Source organism: Montipora foliosa, chromosome 7 (genome assembly GCF_036669935.1).
Source record: "Montipora foliosa isolate CH-2021 chromosome 7, ASM3666993v2, whole genome shotgun sequence".
Taxonomy (NCBI): Eukaryota; Metazoa; Cnidaria; class Anthozoa; order Scleractinia; family Acroporidae; genus Montipora; species Montipora foliosa.
The window spans coordinates 18254101-18266600 of record NC_090875.1 but is presented as its reverse complement, the minus strand read 5'-3'; the positions used below and the strand labels follow the sequence as shown (position 1 = coordinate 18266600).

Here is a 12500-nt window from a genome sequence, read left to right as displayed (position 1 = left end):
ATACTACTTCGTGTAGCTCTAGACATTCTTTTTGTATAGCTATTAAACACTTAATGACTGGTTCCGAGGGAGACAGTTAACTTTGTTTCCCGAGAATCTCAATTTTGCACTGTTGCCCGCTCAGAGACTTTAGGCGGGAAAAAGTTTTATTGTTAGATGGCATGTGACTTCGAAGTAACCAATGAGAGCGCGCGCTGTTGGGGGAAAAAATTCAGCTATATAACAAATTAATATGTCAAATGTTGCATTCTCTTACAGTCAAGTAATATTCAATCGTTATAGGTCTTTTTTTTTGCTCAGTGGTGGATACAGTAGCTGGCAAATGTATTTCATCATATTTTTAGGTTTTTGGCCAATATGTGCATGTGTTCTCAAGCATTTAAAAAGGCTCCAGCTGACCCAAAAGTCAAGTTTCCTACAGTAAGTTGTAAGGGTACAAGTACAGTACTATGTTGGAAACAAAGCGGCATCCATAATATTCCTATCTAATCCTACCCAACCTTTCCCATTCAATTTTATTCTTTTCCCCCACCGTACTATCCCATCTTATCCTTCCAATTTATCCCAAATCTCATGAAATAAAAATATGCGTTTTTTTTCCAAGGTCTTTTTGGCGCCAAAATCGCACGTCTCCCACCGATCTGTTGCAAATTCGTGTCCAGACTCTTTCGAGCTTTGGTTCCCAGGACCCTATCACAAAGACTGTACCGTTTTCAAATTACGCGTTCTTTTTGGAAAACAGTGTTCGAGTTTTTTCTGTTAATCGAAAACTGGAAAAGAAAATAGTCAGTAGAATAGTCTCCAAAGAAAGCGCAATAATTCCGTTTTTCCCTTTGCAGGGTGTGAAGCTTTTGACGTACCTCTACCAGCTGTGTTTAGAACACTCAAGCTCTACGTTTTATCCCATCTTGTTATCTCTGTTAAGACACAGTGTCATGCCATACATCACGTAAGTTCCTCAGTGCACTTTTTGTCTCCCCTGATAGGGGGTGGGGCGGGGGGAGGCAGTTTCGGCAGGGGACCGGCGTTTCGAGCGTTAGCCCTGTGTGAGATAGAATGTCGAAGGGCTGAACTTCTGACTAAATTTACCCGTACTGTATGCCAACCTCGTTAAAAAAATTTAAATTTAAATTTCTTTTTACCTAATTAAGTTAGGCGCCTTAATCGGAAAGGGGGAAATTTACTTTTTTGTGTACCCTTTACAGGTTTGTCCAAACTTGGGTTTTCAAAGGTGTTTGCAATGACTTGTTTGGCGAGTTTATGATTGAAATGGATGAGCAATACTTAGCGTACAGGGGTAAGTGAACGTTAGGGACCTTATGCAAAGACGACGGCGAAGGCTCTGAGAACGTTGTCTAACAGTATTATTTCCCATTATTTTAACAATTTCGCGATTACTTCATTCTTTGATTAAAATTGTTATGAACGGTATGGATGTCTGGAGAGAAAATTTAAAAAATTATTGTCATGTGATCGTGTTCTCGAATTAACCTGAAATTTCGTTGTCAGCACGATAACGGCAAAGAAATGTATCGAAATGCGCTGCACGTGCAACACTACTATTTTTCCTCTTTTAACCAATAATAGCTGTGGTAACACATAATTGCCTAGTAAGGGTAACCTTGCTGTATATTGGTAGTCGCTCTTTACAATAAGGAGCTTAAGCACGCGCGTTTTCGAGACGCGGACGGCAACCGGAAGAGAACATTTCCCGTGCCAGGACAGTGGTGTCTCCCAGATTTTTATACGAATCGTCTCTAGTGGACAAAAGATACTTGGCAATGTAAATGCTCCCTAAAAAGGAGCTTAAGCACGCGCGTTTTTGAGACGCGGACGGCAACCGGAAGTGAGCCGTTTCCTCTTTTAATTCACACAACCACTTCCGTGTCTGAAAAACGCGCGTGCTTATAAAGGCCCACCTTCAACCGGCAGGCTTTTCGACCGTTTGCTTTTATTATGGAAATTCGCACTGCTTATCGTAGCGATCTGATGGGATGAATTTCCGCTTTAGCTGGATTTTTCGGTGGAAGGTGGGCCTTAAGGCTCCCTAATGACGATCTCAGGAAACCTTGAATTTGCTCTAACAACAGTCTTGTCTCTCAAATTAGTCTCATATTTTTATTTTCTTTTTTAGATAAACATTTTTGGACGCAAGGCTACGTCATTACCGGCCGTGACAAGCTCGATTGTGTCCCGTTGTTCTTAGGAGAACTTGCCGATGACATTTTTGTTTGTGGAAAAACAATTAACCTTCTTAAGCTTTGCTGTCCAGAGGTACAGTATTTTTTTTTTAATGCAACTATGAAGGTGTTTGCCAGGGAAAATTTTGGACGTTTTTTTAATGTCATTATTTCGACCAATCACAGCGCATTGGCAGCCTCATAAAACACTCAGCTTAGAGAATTTAAGGAGCTCAAAAGTGTTTTCCACAGGTAACAATGGGTTTCCAATGGAAAGGGATTATAACAATGTCGATCCTCTCAGTATGGAAACCTTTTGATGTTCAACTAATACTATCGTCCCCAACTGTTGCCATGACAACGACATTATGAAAACACTTTTGGAAGATGTAAAAAATTCCGCAGGATAATTCTTTTAACAAATTTCTGTGAGAATGTGAAGAAACGAATCTTATGTGTATGCCAAAAAAATCAGTTAAGGTCACCGAGCCAAGTTTCGAGATGTTGCTCAACATTTGTAACAAACTCTATTTTCGGTTTACACGATTTTAGATCACATTTTTATTTCCGGTTACTCGTTTTGATTTATCAGATGACGCGAGCAGCTTCCGTCTTTAGTATTTCTGCCTCCTTAAAAGTGTGTGTCGTCGGCGCAAAGCCCGCGAAAACGTACGCGGGCTTGTCCACCGGTGGTTGTTGGTTGGGTGATTGAAAAAAAAAGTGCGGGAAAGTACTTGCCAATCAAACGTAAACGTCACATTTCATTCAACTCAAGCAATAAGCGACTTTCATATAACCCACAATGCATTTTGTATTCCCCACAAAATTTTGCATAAACTATTGTCAACTCTTGCCAAGTGCATTTGAAAACAGTAGTTTATGCAAAATTTTGTGGGGAAAACAAAATGCATTGCGGGTTATATGAGAGTGGCTAATCGGACGTAACATGTATGAGCATACATTCCCTTTGTTCAACGAGAAGAACCGAGCAAAGACTAAGGCGGATATTGTGTCAAAATGGTGGCAAATTTTATTTTTTTCTGTAATCAGTAACAAAGAACTGGCGATACATTTAAATTGCATATTTTTGCATACGTGCCTAAGATGATATGTTCTCTTTTAAATAATACGATTTTGTCTTTCCTCTTAACTTTCCGGCAGCATTTTCTCTGTGATCCTGGTGTCCGGATTCCAACGATGGAAGTGACGTTTTCCATGCGGCGATTGAGTAAAATTGAAGAGGAGTGTAAGCAATACAAGGATAGAATTCAGCAGATGCATAACCGACTCAAAGAAAAGAAGGAAAACGAGGTACAATTAGGAGCTCAGAAGTAAGACACGGAACAATTAGTCCACACGAGAGTTGTAATCCCTCATGCCCCCTCCCCTCATCTCCTACTCCTCTCCCCCTGACATAACAAAAACCATAATGACTCTGTCATTTACGATTTTGTTGTTGGAGAGCCTGGCGAAAAATAGCACGCTTCGCACGCTAGCCCGTGATTTTTTCACGCCGGTGTCAACGCTAATTTTTACTTGGCACGTGCCAAGCATGTGCTCGTCATTCAGACACCTACGAATTTCAAAGAAGCAACCATGCATTTATTTGGAGCTTTTTCATCTTGCGTGCGAAAACGCTTAGTGAAGCCAATCGTTTGAACAAGTAGTTCTTCCGTTACAAACTCAAGTGAACAAAAAATTTCGCAAACGAAGAAATGGGTGTTGTTAATTCTTTGAAACCTTGTCAATGCACATGTTGTTTAACATTTCTGGATTTTTGTTTACTTTCAATTTTACCACTGCTGTGTTATTTCACAGAGGAGAGCTATCGAAGATGAAAAGCAACGAGCGATACATGAAGAACGAAAAAGAACGGAAAAAGCTTTGGCGGAAATAACAGGTAGGTAGAGAAAGTTAAATGTGCTTTTGACGTGACGGAAAGAAAAACTTCAGGACTGGGTTTCTCAAAGCATGGTTAGTGCTAACCATCGTTAAATAGCATGGAAACTTATAGGTTTTGATACCTCTTAACCAACGGTTAGCGTTAACCAGGCTTCGAGCAACCGACCCCAGATCCCTCTATCATGGTCCATTCTCCAGAGTAAGTCCTACTGGATGCAGGGTATCTAACTGGATGGGTAATCAGCTGCGGATACCCCGTGTTGGAGGCTTGCGTTGGAGCGCGGGAGAGGAAAGTGGTGAGAACACCCGATTCCCACCAATTTAAACAGAAACCATATCCTTCTTGTTCACAGATTTGGGATGCATTGCATGGTAATGGATTCCCCCCCTGCTCCGAGGGTTTTTTTTTCCGGTTTTCCCCCCTGAATTTAAATCACTATGTAACTTATTCCGCCCGGGAAAGCCGTGTGGGAAAATACGTTAAGGTGTCAATGCTTATCCCGCGTTAAGTAAAGTGTTCCTCTTATTCTTCCCATATCTTTTTGCCTTGTAACTGCCGGAAAGAAATGTCTCAAATTTGTCTTAAACTGTGTTTTAAAGCGCATTTTTAGGGACTATTGTCGTATAGGTGTGAACGGAAAATTCCGTAATCCTCCGTTTTTTTATTTTTGAGGGTGGGGGTGGGGGGGGGGGGGGGGGCTTACTCCGTTTTCGGTGTGAACGCAATACCACTCACGGTATAATCTGCTCTTGATAGCAGAATGAACGGATGGAAAAGATATGTTTTACTCAGAGTTCGTCTTTATTTAGGTAAATTGTGCATGACATAATAAAAATGCGGAATTACATTGGTGTATTGGTTATTTTTTTCCGAATGAAATGTTTAGTGGACACTTAAAGTGTAGTAAAATATAAAAAATACTGCAAAAGAAGCTGTTCTGGTCTTATTGTTGTAAGCATTTTCATATGTCAACCTTAATTGCTTTTAAACAGAGCTTATACAAGAGGCAAAGAATGCTGTGGAGCTCAAAAAGCGCGAAGACTTGAAGAGATTGAAGGAACAGATGGAAGAGGCTTTCAAGGTGAGCGCAACGCTGGCTTGGTTTGCCTAGAAGTTGTTTTCTTAACTCCGGTCAGAAGGCGGCATGCCACGGCGAAGAACGGTCCATCTCGAACGGTTTTGGGTTTTGCGTGTAACGTTTTCTTCACTGTTTAAGGCTAGACAGGGAATCAAATTTGACTCTTATTGCTTGTTTGTTTTGTGGCGATTATTAAAAGCGGCGTTGATCAAGTTACAATCTTGGACAAAACTATTGGGAAGAATTCCAGCTTAAACATCATTTGACATGTGCTCACAAAGTAAATTGGTCCTTCCCCTCCCCCTCCTCCCCCCCCCCCCCTCCCCCCTTCCTCCATACCAATGTTGATAATGTGATGCAAAATACTGTGCAAGCCTTAAGCATTTTTTAAGCATTGGAATGAGGGAAGGGGGGAAACTACGAAGAATTTAATCATTATTACACAGACAAATTAGAGCGTCACATTTTCCCAACGAGTTTCGTCCAAGATCAGTTGTCGATGGACTTTTGGACATGAATTTGAAGCTGCTGCTAAAACGTGTTTTTTTTTTCTCTCTTCCTATTTTTAAATCTCAAGCATAAAGCTTTGGCCAAGAAAGAAGAACAAGAAGCGGATGCGAAGTATTTGCAAGAAGCAAAAGACAGAGAGGTTACCACAGCCTCGGTGGAGGATGAACTGAAAAGGAAGGCCAGGTAATCATGAGTCATGCAACATGACACTTAAATTGCCGGCGAATAGTGGGTGGGCTCTTTTACGTCACATATTCTGTGGTATATCCTTTGCGTGGTGAAAGTTTGATGGAGGCGAGCAATGCACTTGATTGATGGTTTTGCTAGCCAAATTAGAGCGAGTGTCGTAAAACCAAAACCAAAGTAATTACTTTGGCCAATCAAAAAAGACGGACACATTCCGTTAAACCAATCAAAACTCGAAGTAATTACACGTAGCCGACACAAAGCGCGGGAAAACGTGCACGCGTGAGCCACGATTGGTTTTCGTTTCACTTCTGATTTGTTGAAAAAGTGGCTTTGAACCAATCACTGAGTGAAGTAATCATAAACCAAAGTAATTATCTAATTACTTTCGACACTCAATTGAAAACCGCTCTATAAGGACATTTTGTTTGGTTTTGTCTACACGTGCTGACAAGTTGAAATCCTTAAAAAGATCTTTTATTGATATTCAACCGGTGACAACCTCTTTTATTCTTTTGTGGTGGATATTTTAGGGCGCAGGGGTAGCGTAGTGGTGAGAGCACTCGCCTCCCACCAATGTGGCCGGGTTCGATTCCCAGACTCAGCGTCATATGTGGGTTGAGTTTGTTGGTTCTCTACTCTGCACCGAGAGGTTTTTCTCCGGGTATTTCGGTTTTTCCCTCTCCACAGAAACCAATGTTTGATTTGATTTGAAATAAGGAAAGGAAAGGAAAAGGAATGGATAGGAACTTTATTTAAGTGTCTAGTCGTTCTAGCGCTGAAGCACCAATTGGGGACACTGTAAATTGAAAAATTAACAATTGACACAAATCAAGTCAAATGTTGGTTTTTGAGGAGAGGAGAAACCGTGAGTACCCGGAAGAAAACCTCTCGGTGCAGAGTAGAGAACCAACAAACTCAACCCACATATGACGCGGAGTCTGGGAATCGAACCCGGGCCACATTGGTGGGAAAACTAGGCTAAGGGGTCATTTTGTATCGAATTGACCCTTAAGCCTCTTTTGCATGTAGTTTTAAACAAAAGAAAATGTGCCTATAGGCTCAACTTCAATAAGGTCTTTTAGCGCCCTAGCCCTAGCCCTAAGTTGACACTAAGGTCGTGTTCTATTGGGATCAACCGTTTCAACCGCAACCGGTTTCGGTTGAGGCGGTTGAGGTTTCCCAATAGAACACTTTTCCAACCGTTTTCGGTTCGGTTCTCAGCGTTGACAAGTTGAGGCCTGAAAGCAACAGGGCAGGAGCCCGCGGCCGACTTTAAATGGCCCGCGTAAACGACAGCGGTCGCTGCCAATGCTTTTTCAACCGTTTCAACCTAGTTTGATGCCGGATGAAAAAGTTGATCAACCAAACCAACCGAAAACGGTTTTTTCCCAATAGAATACGAAAAAACCCAACCAACTCAACCAACTTAAAACGATTGATCCCAATAGAACACGACCTAAATAAATAAAGTTCATCATCGACATTTGTTTTTCAGGGAGGATCTGATCAAGTACTACGATGAACTCACCCGTGAAGTGGAATACAGAGAGTTCCGCGCACAGTGGCGTATTCGACGGACAGAACTGGATACTGCTAGAGTTCAGTTCCTGGCTCAGGAGCAGGCGCGGTTAGACAGCTTAACAGAGCAACTAGCCCAGAGGTCTGGTACTCAGGAGACTAGTACCCAGATTCCTCTTGCGTCTTTACAACCTGGTCAGGTTGCTCATGAAGAACCTTCGCCAGGGTATGGAGGAGAAAATGGACCTCCGACGGTCTCTGTGGCGTCTCCGAGTTTGGTATCTCTTATCGCTAGTGGTGTACACACGGACGCGCTACTCAGATCCGAACAACTGAAGAATTTGGGTCGATCTGCGGACTTGGTTTCGGAGGAGGCAACTGAAGAGGCAAGTGGTGTTTCGCGCGAGGGCAATGGTGCATCTTCAGGAGCTAGCTCCGATACTGTTGCTGTTGTAATGAAAACACGGAAAACTTGGGAAGCTCCTGAGGAAAGCGTTGCCCAACTGGGAAACCTCAAAGAAAAAAACAGTGGACGGAAAACATGGGAGACACCTCAGAGCGATATAAAGATCGCCTCTCCTTTACCGAAATCTCATCCTTCAGACTCGTCTGTGCAGTTCGCATTATATGGAGAAAAGCGAAAAAGCTCCGATGAGGGAGAGACGCCAGAACGGATACATGAACTAACCTCGCAAACAAGAACGCCTCAGGTCTCCGATTCTTCGTTACAAAACATTCTCTACCCCAGCTCTTCTTCGGTGGAAGAATCAGGCCAGGATACTCAGCCATCGAACTTTGTAAACCAGGCCTCACAGCCATGCTTAGGGAGCATGATAAAGGGTCACCCTTCTGACTCTTCGACTCAAGAGTTGTTATTTGGCGGCGTGTCAATTCCGTCGTCGACGGTAGTTGGGACGCCTCCGGCACATGGTCATCCTTCTGATTCTTCTGCACAGCATCTCTTGTACAGTAGTAATCCTTTAAATGGAGATGATATCGAAACGCGTTGTTCTTCGGAGCATGGACACCCAAGCGATTCCTCTGTCAGCAGCCTCTTGTACCCAGTAACCGTGGACGCGCAAATTCCTCGAAACCATCACGGCCATCCTTCCGATTCCCAGGTTTCTCTCTTTCATGATAATAGCAAAGGAAGGATTTTGCCACCCAGTTCACGGTCAACGAGGCAGCACCCCTCTGATGCTTCGGTGCAAAAACTACTCAGTGACATCAACATTTTGGGCGAGAGTGTACAACCCACGCGCGGAACCCCTCCCCCAAGCGTGGCTCAGGATATTCTTTACCCTCGATTTGACGCGCAGTCAACTTCGTTGTCTTCCGGTACACGTGGCACACCACCCCAGAGTGTAGCTCAGGACATTTTGTATCCAAGAGGGGAGGAGTCAGGAAAAACGCTCATAGCTAGACACACTCGAGGAGCACCCCCTTCTAGTGTCATTCAAGATATTATGTACCCAACGGGGGATGGGAGCGGTGGAGAGGGCTCAAGGATGTCAACTCGAGGCCACGAGCCTGCAGTGAAAATTACGAAGGTTATGTATTATGGCAGAGACAAAGAAGGTAAGGTCGTAGTAAGGAGTAGTTTTTGAAGCCCTTATCCTCGCGTGAAATTGCTCAGCACGTTACGATTTCCATCTTCCACTGTCAGCTTTGAAGATATCACAAGGTTTTTAATTGGATATTGAAAGTAATCTGCGGCTCTTTGGATCACGATCTGTAATATGATTGGCCAAAGAAAATAGTCGATTGCAAAAAGCACTCTAGTCTATGATCTTTACGCTCTTTTACTTTCCAGAGAAAACGGTGGTGGAACAAGAACAGAAGCAGTTAGTGTTTGAGGACGTTTGGCTTGCATCCGAAGTGGAACCGCTTCAAGACAACTTTGCTATATTGGGTAGAGTATTGTTGTTTTGTTCATTCTTTGAGCTGAAGGGTACAATAAATGCTAAAAAGGTCTGGCAATCGGTCCAGGCCTAAAGCTAAGCTGCTGCTGTGAAACTATTTACAAAGGACTTTACGAAACGACTACGACTTTCGAGCCCGAAAAGCCATTTGTGAAACTGCCAACCGCTTGTTTTGGAAGGTCGATCTTTTTAACCTGTTTTCAAGGAAACAAAGAGAAAAGTGAAGTTTGACGACTTTAAAAATCCTCTCCGACCTTGAGATACAAAGGGAGTTGTGATACCCGAAAATGGCGCGTAAAGTTTCGGGACTTTCGAGAAACTAGCCGCAGAATCCAGTTTAATAGCTGAGCAACCAGTAGACTCCTGTAGCTCAGTGGAAGAGCATCGGAAGGTTGTATGCTTGAATAAATGTAATTAAGAAGCTGTCGATTTTTTTTCCCAAGAGGTTCCTCAAGTAATCATCGAAAAATACATTACTTCATCGATTTTGAATTTTACCACAATTATTTGTAGTCTCGCAAACTGATTGGCTAATTTGTCGTTGTCGATAACTGTCTAGACAACGCTGCTCACTTCAACGTGTCACGCAATTGTAATAGCCAATCAAATACCCTCATTTTGGGAACAAACCAATCAGATTGCGCGAAAGTTATAGACAACGCCACCACGGGTACTCTTTCTTAGTGTCAGTCACGATCTAAAATAAACATTTTCTTTGACGTTGGATATTGTGGTAAAAAACAAATGCAAACCAGTGGTCAATTTAATAAAACTTTTACACGTGTAATTTACAAGCGTAGCAATTGTTCTCAGACTCTAAAACAATGGCTACACTTGTAAATTACACGTGTAAAAGTTTTCGATAAGAGTACGAACAACGCTGAACCACGTTCAGTTTCTGAAGTTGCTATAGACAGCTCTTCCTACAAAATTGACCCCAAATCTTATTCTATTCGCTGAAATACTCCATGCGCAATTAAAGATGATGGAGTTCGCAAGGACATCTGTTTAGCTTTGAACAGAATACAGCTGAAGTCTTGCATTATAGCTTCTTGAAAGAGCCCATTTGAGTTTGAAGAGTTTAAGATGTAAGACTTTACTCTTTGTTTTCTGTTTTTATTATTATTTTCAGACGAAAAACCTTCATCAGATTTGCTTCAAAGTGTTCTGGTTGGCTTCCAAACCTCACAAGGTAAAGTAAGAATGTGATCTATGTGTTGCCTTTAATTCCTTTGATGTCGTCCTTCTGGAGCCCGTGAGTGGGAGCGAGCAAGAGCCCAATATTCCTGTCACAGCGTTTTCACAGACATATTTATTTTTAGATTGAATTTCCCGCGAATAACACTCGTTCCCGATGACCAATCACAAGAAACTAACTTGACCTCATAGCGTCACTGTACCGGAACTGCCTTTTTTTTGCGGGAAGGTAGTAAAGTACTGTAACCATCTTTAACGTCGATAACTCGTAACAGTAATTCAACTGACAAACCTGATGTCGACGGTGCGCTCATTTTACTCCCCCCTCTCCATCAGTGCTCCGTTTTACGGGTATTTAAAGCTACTTAGCTACACTGAAAGGAAAGAAGTCGAAACAAGGATGCGAGATACGGGAATCGAACTCAGGACCTCTTGCACAAAGGCCGCCCACTAACCGACTGTGCCATCCTTTTAAAGATATTAAATTTAATATATTAAAGATAAGAAGCTATTTAAAAATAGCTGAAGCTTAGCTTAGGCTTAGTGTGGGAATTGTTCGCTCCTAGTCATATACACCGGTGTCCCGTCTTCGTCTTCGTCTTTTATGTTATGCTTCACAGCAAAGTTCAACTTGAAAACATTTTAACCGCTGCGACAGTCCTCGTTTGATAAGTGAATGGGATGTTTCGTGTCATTTTTAGAAAGGTACACCTAATTTGATGCTCAGTTTTTTCTTGTTGAAAGGCTCTGATGACGAGGATACAGATGCGGCTCAGCTTATGTCACTTCCGGTGTTACTCCAGAGATCTGTCATGGCGCCTGTTCTTGCCCAGTGAGTTGAAGTATTTCAACCTCGTCCCCAGGGTCTACTCCGCTTTCAAGATGCTTGAAAGCGGAGTAGACCCTGGGAACGAGGTTGGGAGTATTTTACAAGATTTTAACTGGGGTTCCTCGTGCCTTTTACGAAAACAAACGTCACAAGTCCTGTAATACATCCTTACCCGATAGTGTATCTTTCATTCTCCATCATCGTTTAAAACATCACTCTGACCCATTTAGTCAAGAGATACTTCCAAAATGCGAGCGAGAGGGCGTATGCGGGAAATCTGTGCCATGGTAAATTTCGTTTCTACTTCAAAATGAAGTCTTGTTAGGACTGGCTTTGCCACTAACCGTTGAATTTTTTTTTTTTCAATTGTTAATTTTTAGGGTATCGTTGGTGAACTCGGCAATCGTTGCATACTTTCTGGATGATCTACAGATCAGCAAACACTTTAACTTGTTCAAGAAATTGTTATTCATGGAGGACGGCGAGTTTTCCCTTTCGCTTTCGAACCAGCTGTTTGAAAAGGTATTTTATGACATTATAGCATGTCAGTATAATTAGCCGAAACGAAAAATACTATAATACTCTTTGTTTGTCCACCCAAATTTCAAATAAGCAAATCGTTTTTGTTTTCTCTTGGGACCATTGTAAGTCCCAAGAGAAACAGGAAACAATGCTTATGCAAAAATTTGGGTGGACAAACAAAAAGTACTATGATATTTTCCTCTTCGGCCAATAGACCAATTTCGATATATTAAAATTCAGTCCTAAACAAAGGTCATCATCTCGAGGCTCTGGGGAATTAACTCATACAGATCCTTACGTTTATTCCCCAGAGCCTCGAGGTGATCCCTTTGGTTTAGGACTGAATTTTAATATATCGAAATTGGGCTATTCTCGGTTTTCACATGACGTCACGACCGCCATGTTGGTGCCCCGACCAAATCATCCGGGAATTTAACTCTATCATTATGCAAACGCTTCCTTTTGTTTTGGTTGAAAAACACGGCTGTTGATCAAGTGAGTGAAAACCAGCATGACATTATCTCTCGTCTTAGAACATTGGTCTTTACTGCGCAGAATCAAAAGTCGGACGTATCACGATATTTTCACGATATTTTTAGCAATGTATTAAAATACAGATGACAATTTTGGGTTGAAAGCCGCAAGGAAATGG

General features: G+C 42.2%; 1 protein-coding gene across 1 annotated transcript in view; it reads left to right on the top strand.

Moving 5' to 3' along the window:
• LOC138010990 (gamma-tubulin complex component 6-like) overlaps positions 1–12500 on the top strand; it is a 32685-nt gene that overhangs the window by 12704 nt on the left and 7481 nt on the right. The window contains exons 12-24 of the mRNA XM_068858014.1: positions 345–420; positions 840–949; positions 1206–1297; positions 2135–2274; positions 3342–3491; positions 3999–4080; positions 5076–5164; positions 5739–5854; positions 7356–8956; positions 9192–9290; positions 10433–10492; positions 11242–11329; positions 11707–11848. Of these exons, the coding sequence (XP_068714115.1) occupies positions 345–420; positions 840–949; positions 1206–1297; positions 2135–2274; positions 3342–3491; positions 3999–4080; positions 5076–5164; positions 5739–5854; positions 7356–8956; positions 9192–9290; positions 10433–10492; positions 11242–11329; positions 11707–11848 (2845 nt within the window). The remainder of the gene's footprint in view (positions 1–344; positions 421–839; positions 950–1205; positions 1298–2134; positions 2275–3341; positions 3492–3998; positions 4081–5075; positions 5165–5738; positions 5855–7355; positions 8957–9191; positions 9291–10432; positions 10493–11241; positions 11330–11706; positions 11849–12500) is intronic.